We start from the raw sequence: 13263 nt of genomic DNA, 5'->3' as shown, positions 1-13263 counted from the left end.
GTGCTCACAGCATTTTTCTTAATATCCAAAAAGTGGAAACAACTTAAATGTCCATCAGTGAAGGGACAAAATGTGGAATATCCATACAATGGAACAGTATTCAGCCATGCAAAGTACTATTTCCACTTGCTGCAACATGGATGAATCCTGAAAACATTACGTTCTAGAAGTCAGGTACAAAAGATCACGTATTGTATACGGTAAAACCTTGGATTGCAGCAGTAGCTCACACATTGTATGCAGTAAAACCTTGGATAACTTGTTCTGCAAGTGTTCTGTAAGAGCAGTGAACATTTCTAATACAAAACTTTAACTTGATAAACCAGTGACGTCTCACAATGCTAGTAGTACATGACAATGAATGTCACGTGATCACAACTGAGTCAATGGTTCTCGAAATTCACTTTGAAATACAAGTGCTTTGGATTACAAGCATGTTTCCGAAATGAATTCTGCTCAACAAACCAAGGTTTTACTATAATTCCATTTATATAAAATGTCCAGAATAGGCAAATCCACAGAGACAAAAGGAAATTAGTGGTTGCTAGAGGATGGGGGGATGGGGCAAGTGGGAGTGACTGTTACCAGGTTTGGGGTTTCTTTCTGGGATGACGAAACATTCTGGACTTAACATAGTGATGATGGTTGCACAACATTGTGAATATACTGAAAACCACTGAATTCTACATGTTGTGGTACATGAAACTCAAAGTAAAAATGTAATCCTTAATTCTTAACATGTTATATGAAGTTCTACTTGTTTTCCATCCCAATTTCTTCTTGAGACTTGTGTCATTCCATCTCTCTCAGACTAACTGGTCTCTCAATTGTGCAAATTCATGAATGTTCTGATATCAAGGCCATTGTAAATGTCATTCCTGTTGCTTGGGCAGCTTATCCTTTCTTAGTCTAGCTAATTCCAACTCATTTTTCAGGTCTAGGGTAACTACCACTTACTCAGAGACTCTTTTTTGGCATGTATTATACTCCTCTTATCAGATCCTTTTGTACTAGACTCATCTCAGTGCTGGTACAGTACTCAAGTATTTAACTACCAATGCAATTATTTAGGTCTCTTCCAACTTTAAAATTATAAGGTTCTACTCTTCTCACCTGGAACTGTGTCTTTAACCAGGCCCTCCAAGTCAAAAAAGTAGCAAGAGTGTCTATGAAGTCATTATATATGAAGGTTATAAAAGGAAAGAGCCAGAAAACTGTCATCCCATTTTAGGAAATGGCCTAATTGGGGTCTGGGAACCAACTCACCACTTTCTACTTACAGGTGATGAATCAGTTTTCCAACCTTTTGTTAACTAATGCTACAGGAAGAAACAAATAAATATACCAATAAAAACCCCAAAGATATGTCCTTTGGAGTAAGGGAGGACATTTAGAAACAGAAGAAACCTTTTATCTCATATATTACTACTTCAATATCTCTATCACTGAAGATGTGAAATCACCTCAAATAGGAAAGCAGATCAAGGATAAATGGCTATGTTTTACTTTTTTATTTTTTACAAATAAAGAGCTCAAATATAAACCCTTATAATTCTACAGCCAGCTGAGAAGTTATCATTTTTATGAAGGTTTGCTTTTTGAATTACATTATTTGTAGTAAGTCAGCTGCTACTAGGATTTCATGAATACAGAAGTTTAAAATATGTTAAGAACCACTGGAGTCACTCTGGAATCAGGGCAGGTGGAGCTTTTTATATGCTTCAAAATTTAAACTGAAGATAAACAATTTCTTTCCATGGGAGAGTTTCAAAAGTTCTAATCACCCAGATGTATTCATAACCACTTGAGACTTCTAACAGGTGGTGGTGTGAAATCTAATTCCTTAAAGTGGATTTGCTTTTCTGCAGACCAAACATTCTCAAAAGAACAACATAGCCTTAAGGGGATGAAAATTGGTACAGAGGCAGCAAGGGAACAAAGAAAATACCACTGTTTTTATGCATAAGTCACAGATATACATACAATATGTAAATAGTGTACTTGTGACATAAAATATTTGGAAATGGGGGGGGGGGTGGGAAGTCTAAAAATACTCCTTAAGGGTATGATAATGAAGTAAGGTTGAGAAATACCTCCCTAAACACAATGTAGTAACAGAAGTAACCTTTCTCAGAATAATATGGTCACTTGTGGTAGCATATGCTGGCCAAGGAATGGTCACAGATCAGACAGTTATGGCTTATCATAAGACATTACACTTCAGTATACACTTCAGAAAAGGCTTTGTTAAAAGACTAAGTTACTTCTATAAAAAATGTTCAAAAATTACAATGCATCTTAAAATATCTAAGATATTTATCTTTGGCAATCTAGAGTTCCCACTTTAGATTAGATTTAATGTGTTCTGCTTTACTTTTTAAAAATGAAAACAGCCAGGGGCGCCTGGGTGGCGCAGTCGGTTAAGCGTCCGACTTCAGCCAGGTCACGATCTCGCGGTCCGTGAGTTCGAGCCCCGCGTCAGGCTCTGGGCTGATGGCTCGGAGCCTGGAGCCTGTTTCCGATTCTGTGTCTCCCTCTCTCTCTGCCCCTCCCCTGTTCATGCTCGGTCTCTCTCTGTCCCAAAAATAAATAAAAAACGTTGAAAAAAAAAATTAAAAAAAAAAAAAAAAAAAAAAAATGAAAACAGCCAAAGTTAATAAGCTAGTAGTGTAGAGAAAATGGAATACTAAAAATAACCCATAAGAATGTAGGAAAAAATGGCACATTTTTTGTTTGGAAACAAATGAGACAAACAGAAAACAAATAGTGAGATAGTAAACTCAATTTAGCAACTACTTTTTGGTATTTACTCAAATGAAATGAAACTTACGTCCACACACAAACTTGTAAGCAAGGTTATAAACATTTTTAAAGTTTGTATAAGCTTTATAAAACTCAAATATGCATCAACTGGTGAACACAGCATATACATTAATAATACATATGTTGTTTACACATACACAATATTGTATATGTAGCATACACATATACAATAAAATACAGCAAAAAAGAGGGATAGGCTGGATTTTCAGGAAGCTTTCTTTGGAGAAGGGTTTGTTAAAAATTGAACGAGTTCCTGAATAAATGGATAGCTAAATGAACAAATGAATAAAAATCTATGATCAAGGACGGTCTTTCAGTGTTTTCTGGCATTTAAAAGAAAAGCAGTTTATAGCACACATATATCCTCTAGGGACCTCGCTTTCCACCAATGTATCATAGAGCAAGCAGTTGCTACTTTTCTGGGGCCTTGAGAAGATCAAATAAGATAATAAAATATGGGGTGTCTGGGTGGCTCAGTCACTTAAGTGTGCAACTCTTGATACTGGCTCAGGTTTTAAGATTGAGCCTTGTACTGGGCTTGGTACTGACAGTGCTGAGCCTGCTTGGGATTCTCACTCTCCCTCTCTCTCTCTCTCTGCCACTCCCCCGCTCGCTCACTCACTCACTCACTCACACACACACCTACTCCCTCTCAAAACAAATTTTAAAAGAGTCCATTAAAAAAAGATGTTAAAATGGGGCGCCTGGGTGGCGCAGTCGGTTAAGCGTCCGACTTCAGCCAGGTCACGATCTCGCGGTCTTTGAGTTCGAGCCCCACGTCAGGCTCTGGGCTGATGGCTCGGAGCCTGGAGCCTGTTTCAGATTCTGTGTCTCCCTCTCTCTCTGCCCCTCCCCCGTTCATGCTCTGTCTCTCTCTGTCCCAAAAATAAAAAATAAAAATAAAAATAAAAAACGTTGAAAAAAAGATGTTAAAAAAATATTTAATATGTCTGGCCCATAATCAGAGAAAACTAGTGATGTTTAAAGCTATGATGCATGTGTGCAGGAGTATGGGTACCTAATCCTGAAAATTCAGGCAGAATGGCTTACTTTATTTTATAGCCTGGTTTCCATCTCGTAGCATTATCATCAGTTTACCAGAGAGGGACAAGAGACTTTTCAGCATCCTCCACATGACCCATTTTCTCATGTGTGGGGCTGATTTTGTGCTTGTACAGACAATTTATGCCTTTCCTCAACTCTTATAATTTGAGTTATTAGTCATGACCATAGGATTAACAGTTTATATTGAAAGTGTTCCCAGGGATTCTGTTAGTTCCTTTGGCTTCTACTCAAATTTAACAGAGATTATTAGAATTAGTATTTGTGATTTCACCCAGCTTCAAATATTTTACAGACGCTTAACTCTTAGATCCTTTTATCATTCCAACAGATTTAAACTCCGAGATAAATAATCGTTTGGGAGCTTTTATTTTGTTTTGATACAAAAACTACCAGAGCAATGTGATTTGAAACTGACTTCTAAATGAGATACTCTCTAGCAATCCAAGTATCTGACATGGTCATTATTCCACTGCAAAGCACAGTTTACCCCAGGGAATGTGCTCTCAGAGAAAATTAAAACGTAGCTGCCCACATCAAAGCCCATTAAGTCATGAGGTGGCCCTTCAGTAAGTGAGCTTCATTTTGCTGCTGGGCTGCAGGGCACTAGGAACCCTACCAGAGACACTGATGAGAGCCTCCTGCCTGCAGATTTCTTTATCCAGGAATCAAACAATTTAGACCTGAGATGGACCTTGGGCTTCCTCAATCTGAAGAAGAAACTGGGCACAGACGACATTAAATGGTTTTTCCAAGATCTGTATCAGGTTACATAAAGAGTTAGGAAAAAAACCCAAATACCCACAGCATCCTAAAATCCCAGATTCTGAGTGGTCCTGAAGGTGGGGTCAATTATTCTAGACTGATGTGATTTGGACAGTGGAATCAGAATACCATCTGGGTTGATGACTGCTTCAGATGAAGTAAAAGGATTCTTCAGGGGCGCCTGGCTGGCTCCGCCAGCGATTCCTTGATCTCGTGTTGTTGAGTGACATGTTGGGTGTAGAGATTACTTAAAAATAAAATCTTAAGGGGCGCCTGGGTGGCTCAGTTGGTTAAGCGTCCGACTTCAGCTCAGGTCACGATCTCGCGGTCCGTGAGTTCGAGCCCCGCGTCGGGCTCTGGGCTGATGGCTCAGAGCCTGGAGCCTGCTTCCGATTCTGTGTCTCCCTCTCTCTCTGCCCCTCCCCCGTTCATGCTCTGTCTCTCTCTGTCTCAAAAATAAATAAAACGTTAAAAAAAATTAAAAAAAAAAATAAAATCTTAAGAAAAAAACACACCAATTCTTTAAAAACAAAACAAAAAACATGCCCAACTTTGGGCGATCCAGATTGGACACTTTAGATTAGACTTGATGTATTTTGCTTTACTTTTGTCTTAAGACTTCCAAAACAATGTGGTAATTGTATTAAGTGCCTACTTCACCGTTTTGACTACTTCAAAGCTTACACATACATATATATACATACACCACACGCAGATGTATATGTATACACACGCACATACATACATATATATATATATATATATATATATATATATATAAAACCAGTTATTTGCTTACTAAAAGCTTACTTATCATCAAGTACTAGATCGTGACCAATTCTATTAGAATAATAGAAGTTGGGAATGCAAGCTGGTGCAGCCACTCTGGAAAACAGTATGGAGGTTCCTCAAAAAACTAAAAACAGAACTACCCTATGACCCAGCAGTTGCACTACTAGGCATTTATCCAAGGGATACAGGTGTGCTCTTTTGAAGGGACACGTGCACCCCCACGTTTAAAGCAGCACTATTAACAATAGCCAAAGTATGGAAAGAGCCCAAATGTCCACCGAAGGATGAATGGATAAAGATGTATATATATGTATATATATATATATACATATACACACACACAATGTAGTACTTGGCAATCAGAATGAAATCTTGACATTTGCAACTACGTGGATGGAACTGGAGGGTATTATGCTAAGTGAAATTAAGTCAGAGAAAGACAAAAATCATACGACTTCACTCATATGAGGACTTAAAGAGACAAAACAGATGAGCATAAGGGAAGGAAAACAAAAATATAAAAACAGGGAGGGGGACAAAGCATGAGAGACTCATAAAAATGGAGAACAATCAGAGGGTTACTGGAGGGGTTATGGGAGGGGGGATGGGCTAAATGGGTAAAGGGCACTGAGGAACCTACTCCTGAAATCATTGTTGCACCAGACGCTAATTTGGATGTAAATTAAAAAAATTAAATAAAACAAAAACTCACAGAACTGAGAATGAGTGATTTCCACTGTATGTAAAATTTTCATTTAATAAAAAATTGTAAAAAAAAAAATAATAATAGTGGAAGTTTTAGGTATAAATTATTCCAAATGTCAAAATTTACAATGAAAATACAAAATAGGGGTCAAAGATCTTACTATAATACATATAATTACTCTTTAATTAACATTAGTGATTATTTTTTACTTCTAAAAACAGCTTTTATGTAAACTTATTTTCAAAGATGTACAAAAGGTAAGAAAGCATGCCTGAGTTTCCTTTTTTCTTAATATAATACTGTCTTCAGCCTGCTTTTCAGTGGAGGGAGTAATGAGTAACAAAATAGACCAAAGGGGAAATATAACTAGAAAAGAGAAGGAAAGATAAAATCCTAATTATACCTAGAGTATTAAAATTTTAGACTCATGGCAAGAGTCAATCTTCTTTCATTCTATTTATGGAGAAAGAAAGAGAGGTGCCTCATGAAGAAAGCAAGAGATCACAAAACCCCGACTTGAAAATAACTCCTTCACATTTTTTTTAAAAACTGTTTTATTTCTGACAGGAGAGACAGAATGCAAGCAGGGGAGGGGCAGAGAGGGAAACACAGAATCTAAAGCAGGCTCCTGGCTCTGAGCTGTCAGACAGAGCCCGTCACCGGGCTCGAACTCACCAACCATGAGATCGTGACCTGAGCCCAACCTGAGCTTAACTGACTGAACCACCCAGGTGCCCCAATCTCCGACATATAATACTTTCCCAGAAATTATCCAATTATTTAATGATTAATGATATTTTAAATATGTAAGTAATTCTGGGGCACCTGGGTGGCTCAGTCGGTTGAGCATCCGACTTCAGCTCAGGTCATGATCTTATGGTCCGTGGATTCAGGTCCCACATTGGGCTCTGTGCTGACAGCTCAGAGCCTAGAGCCTGCTTCGGATTCTGTGCCTCCCTCTCTCTCTGCCCCTCCCGACTCACGCGCTGTCTCTCTCTCCCTCTCAAAAATAAAGAAAACTAATAAAAAAAAATTAAAAAAAAAGTGATTCTTGGGAAGACTTAACTTACTGATGTAAATAGATTCACAAATAACAAAAGTTTCTGTCTATAAAGAAGTTATCTAAAAGGACCCAAAAGATATATATGCAAGTAACTGTAATACAAAGAAAAGGTAGTAACACAATAGGAGTTACTTCCTGAGGGGATGGGGCTAGAGAAAGTATTACTAGACTTGGGGAAAATTATGACTATCACAAAGAAGATGTTGAGTCTCAAAGGATGGTTGGGGAATCCCCAACAAAGCTTATGAAAAGCATGTATGGAGAACATGCCCAGTTTGGAGGAAGCACAACGTATATGGAAGAGAACAGCTGGAGATACAACTGAAAAGACAGAATGAGTAAGGATCATAAAAAGCTGTAAATGTCAGCAATGACATATTATGAATAAATAATATGAATAAACACAATCTGAATAAAAACAGAAAACATGGGTAAATGACGTCAGTAGGCAAAAAGGACTGTTATGATCACAGTTGCACGTCTGTAAATATTTATCAAGTATTTATAATGTTTTAGCTACATACAGGTGAATAGGATCAGTGGCTCTTGACCTTCCAGGAGTGTGTCAATTCTGGTTCTGTTTGCTTTCAATCTCTTCTTCCTCTTTCTCTGCTGCGAAAGATAGGAAACCTGACCCCACGCAGACAATGTTTCCTAGGCTCCAGGTCAGCTGGCTTCTAGCTGCATCCAAACAATGCGAAGCACTGGTGGGGGACTGGAGGGCAACTGGAAGAAGCCATATTGTTTTCTCTCACTTCTTTACCTTGGCAGAATATCCTCTGTGACAACTGCTCCCTCACCAGACAAGTCTACCTTCCATCTTCCCCAGAGAGAACCCAGCCTCTGGATTGCTTCATCTCTCCTTGTCCTCCTGATTATCATAGTGGCTTCCTGCTGAGGCTACTCTGAGTCTGTTCACATAAGCTGCTTGTCTTAGTTCTTCTATCACCAGTGTAACCAATTCTCTCATTAAATCCCTTCCCTTTAAATACTCACATTGGTTTTAAGTTTTCCTGAACGGACTCTGAATCATATAGAAAGGAACAAACCTATTGAGAAATCCGAAAACAGTTCTGGATCCTATACCCATAAAAATGCCCAACTGTACATAAATCTTTACAGACAGTTTTGGGGGGGCTTCCAAGAACCCTCGAAGCTGGTCTTATTAATCTCTGATCAAAAATACCAAGGACAAAAAGGCAACTTTCAGTTTGGGAATATGAAAAACTACAGGTCGATGATGGTGATGGTTACAGAACAATGTAAATGTACTCAATGCCACACTTAAAAATGGCTCAAGTGTTGTATATATTTATATTATGTACATTTCACAAACATAAGTAAATACGGCATTAGATGGAACATCAGGTGGGGTCTAGGAAAAGTATTTGGGGGGCAGGAGGGGTACACGCGTAAGGGTAAAAGAAAAAAAACACAACCCTAATTATGTGAACTCTAAAGGAAGAACTTGTCTATTCTTAGCATTTAGCACAGTGTCCGATACTAAGCAAAGATTTGCTTAAAGAACATTATGAATAAAAGGAACCAACAAAAAGGGAGCTGCTGAAAAAGGTGCTTTGTACTGAAAGAAGAATCATAAGGAAATAATGAAACTATTACTATTTTAGGCTTCTATGCTTTGTAATTATGGATCACCAGGTGCTAACATAACTTCAAGATACATAATACTAAGTGAGAAGACTACGAATGGTGTGGGTGGGGAGACTTTCTTTTCTTTTGTATTACACTATACTCTTTTGCACAACTTTAAATTTTGGTAAGTGCATACGTTTTTCAACTTTTAGAATAGGAGGTGTAATGTGAATGCTTTAGGCAGACTTGTTCAATAGTAAATAACAATAGCAAGACTATTTGAGAAGCCATGAAAGAAGTCCAAAAGAAGGCATGGGGGGCGGGCATATTAAGTAGGATTGGTGGCAATTAAAATGGAATGTGAATGACAAAGAATTTTAGGAAAAGAAACAATTAATTTGGAGTTTTTATCCATTAAAAAAACTAGGAAGTCAAGCAGAGCAGATGGCTTGTGGAGAACACAAGTAGGTGTGAATTATTCCAGTTAGAAAATCATATTGCTTTAAGACCGGTTGTTTTTAGCTGGGGGTGATTTTGCCCTCCAGGGAACATACTGGCAATATTTAGAGACATGTGTTAAAATGTCATAAGTGGGTGGGGGGTGGGACTGAGGTCTTACTGGCATCTATCCATACATGCCAGGTATCTAAACATCTCACAATGCACAGGACAGCTCCCCATAATAAATAATTATCTGGTGCCAAAAGTCAATAGCGAACAAGGTGAGAAACCCTGTTAAGGACTTCTATAGTTACATAAAATCCGGTGGATTAACCAAATTGCCAAAACTCAAAAATTCATAACCAAATGATACACCTTCAAGAAAAAACAAAGTATGTCAATATTATCTTCAACACTGTGAAAGTCTACTTTAGGTTATGAGGTTTACCATAAACCTCATAAATGTAACTAACAATTACAAGATAGCCAGCTTTTTTCACAGATAGAGATGGAGGCTAACTACTGATAAGTTCTCATAAAGAGGACAAAACAGTAACCAAACATTAGCAAAAATACTAGTTTAAGCTTATGTCACTAGTTTCTCCAAAAACGGGCTGTGGAACCGTTAGTCTCTCCTGTTTCCTGCAAAATGTGCTCATCAAAAGCCTCGTGCACGAAGGCCTGTTTTTCTGGGCAGGGCTGAGTATTTAAAAAAGTAAGACTAATGGGATTTTCTAACAATAAGGTAACAGTAGCAACTACTGTGGACACGACGGGAAATTTCATCACAGATGTTTACCATTTACTTTCAGGGGTGTCGCGTATGAGGTCTGCAAACCACTGGCTCGGGATCTGAGGGTTTGAGCTTCCTACAGATCTGGTGCTCAGCAGCACGACCCTCTCCATTCTTTTGGGAACAAACAACAACAAAACCCGTTTCCCACAGAAACAATACGCCCTGACAACAGGCCCGCTGAACCGACCGTCCTCAAATGGAGGAAAACACTAACCATCAGAGCTAGAAAACGTTCAACTGGAAGGCATTTCCTCTGCGAAATTGCTCGCCCGTCCTGTTTTAGAACATGCAGCTGGCATTTCAGACCTCGGTGCCGGACGACTAACTGCGGGGAGGGAGGGTGAGGGATGGGGAGGCAAGATCACCCCCGTTCGCCCCACATTCGTAGTTCTAAGGGCGAGGGACGAATAGGGCGTCGGGAAGGTCTTTCTGCACGACCGGGTGGCTCAGGGACGTCCTCATTTTTCCTAATTAGAACGTGGGTCCGTCCGTCTCGTCCACAAGGCTCCTTGCAGGGGTCCCAACGAAGCTTGCAGGCCCGGCTCCCCCTCCGAATCCGGGCCTCAGGTGTTCCGCCCGGGCTTCTCCTGGGCCCTCCCCTCGCCACGCAGCCTCCGGGGAGCGCAGCATCCACACAAAGAGGCTTAAGCGGTCCGAGAGCCCGGCTGGGGGAGAACGGCCGCCGGTCAGAACTTGCAAACGCGGAGGCAAAGCCCCAGAGCCTCCCCGCCCCGGGAGAACCTCTGGCCCCAAAGGTCGTTCCGTCCTGCTCTGCCTGGCCCAATAACTGTCCCTCCCGCGCCTGCACTCACCCAGAACCAGCCGCGCAATGTCCGAAGGTAACAGCATGACCGAAGCCGCAGCAGGAACCGCAATAGGAGACGAGACTCAGGTGAAAGCCCACACACCGACAGCTCCTGCGCCGCATCTCCCGGTTCCAGTGGCGGCACCGAACCCGCGGCAATTTGGCCCGCCTCTTTCGCCCCACGTCCGCCAATCGCTTCCGCCGGAGAAAGAAAGGCGCCGAAATGAAACCCGCCTCCGTTCCCGTCGGAACTGTCGTCACTTCCGTCCTCGCGTTAGGAGGGGTGGGGCTGAAGGCGGCGAGGAGGTGGGATGCAGGCGCCGGAGCCCAAGTCGGAGGGCGAGCGGAGAGCTCAAGTTCGCATGCCATTGGCGGGCGACGCGCAGGCGCGTTCGCTCAGACGAGCCGAATGTTTTGAGGGGAGCGAGGGCAGGAGGCGGAGAGTGTGCGGGGGTCGTCGCGCATGGGCAGACCGTGCCCGCTTCTGGGTCACTCTGACTTCTTCCTCCGGACACCCAGGCTGTGCGGGCACGCCGCGTTTGAACCGGAAGCGGGAATAGTGTGTGTCTACTCGGCTGGAGCCGCTGTGGACGCGGGGAAAGGCGAGTGGAGCGGGATTTAGGCTGCAGCCGCTGCCTCCGCTTTGGGAAATTGCACTCTGGCCGTTCGAGTGCAGCGGTAGGTTTGCGGCGAGCAGGCAGCGGCTTCTGCGTGGGGGTACTTGAGGGGCGTCCAAGCCATTTTGGGCCAGCCCCCTGATGGCCGGTGTACCCTGCTGCTCTCTAGAGGCGTATTATTCCGCGCTGCACTTTCTCCCGCTCTCTCTGCGATCCCGTAGCGGACTTAGCGGAGTTAATAGCCGGGACTCTTCTGCCAAATGCCGCGTTGAGTCCTGCGCGTCCCCTTTCTCTGTCCCCGTATGGACCAGCTGTAACTAAATGACTTGACTAATCATGCCCCCCCTCTTCTTTATTAGATGTGATCTACGAGCATCTGTTGAGGTTTAAACTAGATTGGCGTGCGTTGGAGCGCGGAGTGTGGAATTACTTTTGCTGGAGCTGGAATTCTGGCTGACATCTGCAACCGCGCTGTACAGTCTCCCTTGTGATTATTCTGGCCTGTGGTGAGCACTCAAGAGCGTTCGCTGTTGTTCTTGCAGGGTACCGAGAAGTTTTAGGCTTTTTTTTTTGTTTTGTTTTGTTTTAAAGAGTGGCAGAGGGAGGGACAGTGAGGATCCCAGGCTGGCTCCAAGCTCAGCGCTGGGCTGGATCGAACGACCCTGGGATCATGACCTAAAAAGAAATCGAGAGCCCCATGCTCAAAGGACCGAGCCACCCGTGTGCCCCGCTGGGCACAGGAAGTAAAAGGACCCTTAGAGCTCAGGGGGATAATCTGAGCAAATGAGGTTGTGTGGTAAGACCTCCAATTGTTCAGTGGCCACTGAACCCGGAGGGGTATGGTAGGGGCCTTGCAGACAAGGGGAAATGCATGTAAAGGCATAAAGTGTGGAAGGTTTCTGAAGCTCAAGAGTGAGGTCTGGCGTGGATTGAAAGATGTGGGCATTTTCAGCATGGTGGGGTCTTAGGGATGGATAAGACAACCCTGGGAGAGCATAGGTTGAGAAGTAAGGACACAAAGATCCTCTTGCAGGTGTGGGTGGAAGAAGAACCAGCAAAAAAGATTAAGGAAACAAAGGGAATAATGATAATTGCTAGCAATGGTTGGGCATTTGCTGTGTTCCAGGCGCTGTGTTAAACACGCTCGTGCACCCTTACAAAACCTTTGAAGTAGGCACCCTTACAATACCTTTGGTATTGTTTTTTATTTTATCGTTGACAGAACTGACGTTAGAGGAAATAGCTATCTTGCTCAGGCTTATACAGTTTGTAAATGGCAGGACGAGGATTTGAACCAGTATAATCTAAGTACAGAGCCCACACTATTACACCGGGAAAGAATGGCATGCCAAGGGCAGAATTGTATGCGGGAAGATGGGGTGTAGGTATCATTGTCAAATTCTGTAAAGGGACCAACTTGGTGGAGATCTAAAAAGGGACATTGGATTTGCCATTTCAGAGGCTGTTGCTTAGGAAATGTGTATTGTTTAACTGCATGTTGGTAGTGGAATGTAGATAGTTCTGGATGAATGTATTAATCAAATTCTACCTGATCTGTTGACTCTTTTGCTGTAGCTGACTGCTTTGTAGTTCTTTGGTTTTCTTTCACTTCCTCCAACATACCATGCACTTTTCCATTTTAAGACCTTTTGGTGATACTAGTCTCTGCTGCAATGTTGGCCCTCTAGCTGTTTCATTGATTGGCACCCGTTCAGATCTTGGCTTTGTTGTAACCTCTGCTGGGATGTGTTCCCTGGCTCCTTTTCAAAAGTGATCTTCTCCATTGTTCTTGTATATTGT

The 13263-nt window shown here is 42.0% G+C and overlaps 2 protein-coding genes across 9 annotated transcripts in view; one reads left to right on the top strand and one right to left on the bottom strand.

Moving 5' to 3' along the window:
• The window catches only part of NPAT (nuclear protein, coactivator of histone transcription), a 51792-nt gene extending 40509 nt beyond the window's left edge, over nt 1-11283 (bottom strand). The window contains exon 1 of the mRNA XM_078432715.2: nt 10854-11283. Within this exon, the coding sequence (XP_078288841.2) occupies nt 10854-10890 (37 nt within the window). The 5' untranslated portion in view covers nt 10891-11283. The remainder of the gene's footprint in view (nt 1-10853) is intronic.
• A 20-nt stretch (nt 11284-11303) lies between these two features.
• The window catches only part of ATM (ATM serine/threonine kinase), a 129762-nt gene continuing 127802 nt past the window's right edge, over nt 11304-13263 (top strand). For 3 of the 8 annotated variants that reach the window (XM_078432710.2, XM_078432711.2, XM_078432706.2), the window contains exons 1-2: nt 11320-11524; nt 11823-11969. The gene's annotated coding sequence lies outside the window, so the exon portion shown is untranslated. Of the gene's footprint in view, nt 11529-11822; nt 12007-13263 lie in introns of all 8 variants that reach the window. The other 5 variants (XM_078432714.2, XM_078432707.2, XM_078432708.2 and 2 more) reach the window with 5 other exon arrangements.

This window comes from Panthera onca, chromosome D1 (genome assembly GCF_046562875.1).
Source record: "Panthera onca isolate mPanOnc1 chromosome D1, mPanOnc1 haplotype 2, whole genome shotgun sequence".
NCBI classification, from domain to species: Eukaryota; Metazoa; Chordata; class Mammalia; order Carnivora; family Felidae; genus Panthera; species Panthera onca.
This window is presented reverse-complemented; position numbering and strand designations above follow the sequence as displayed.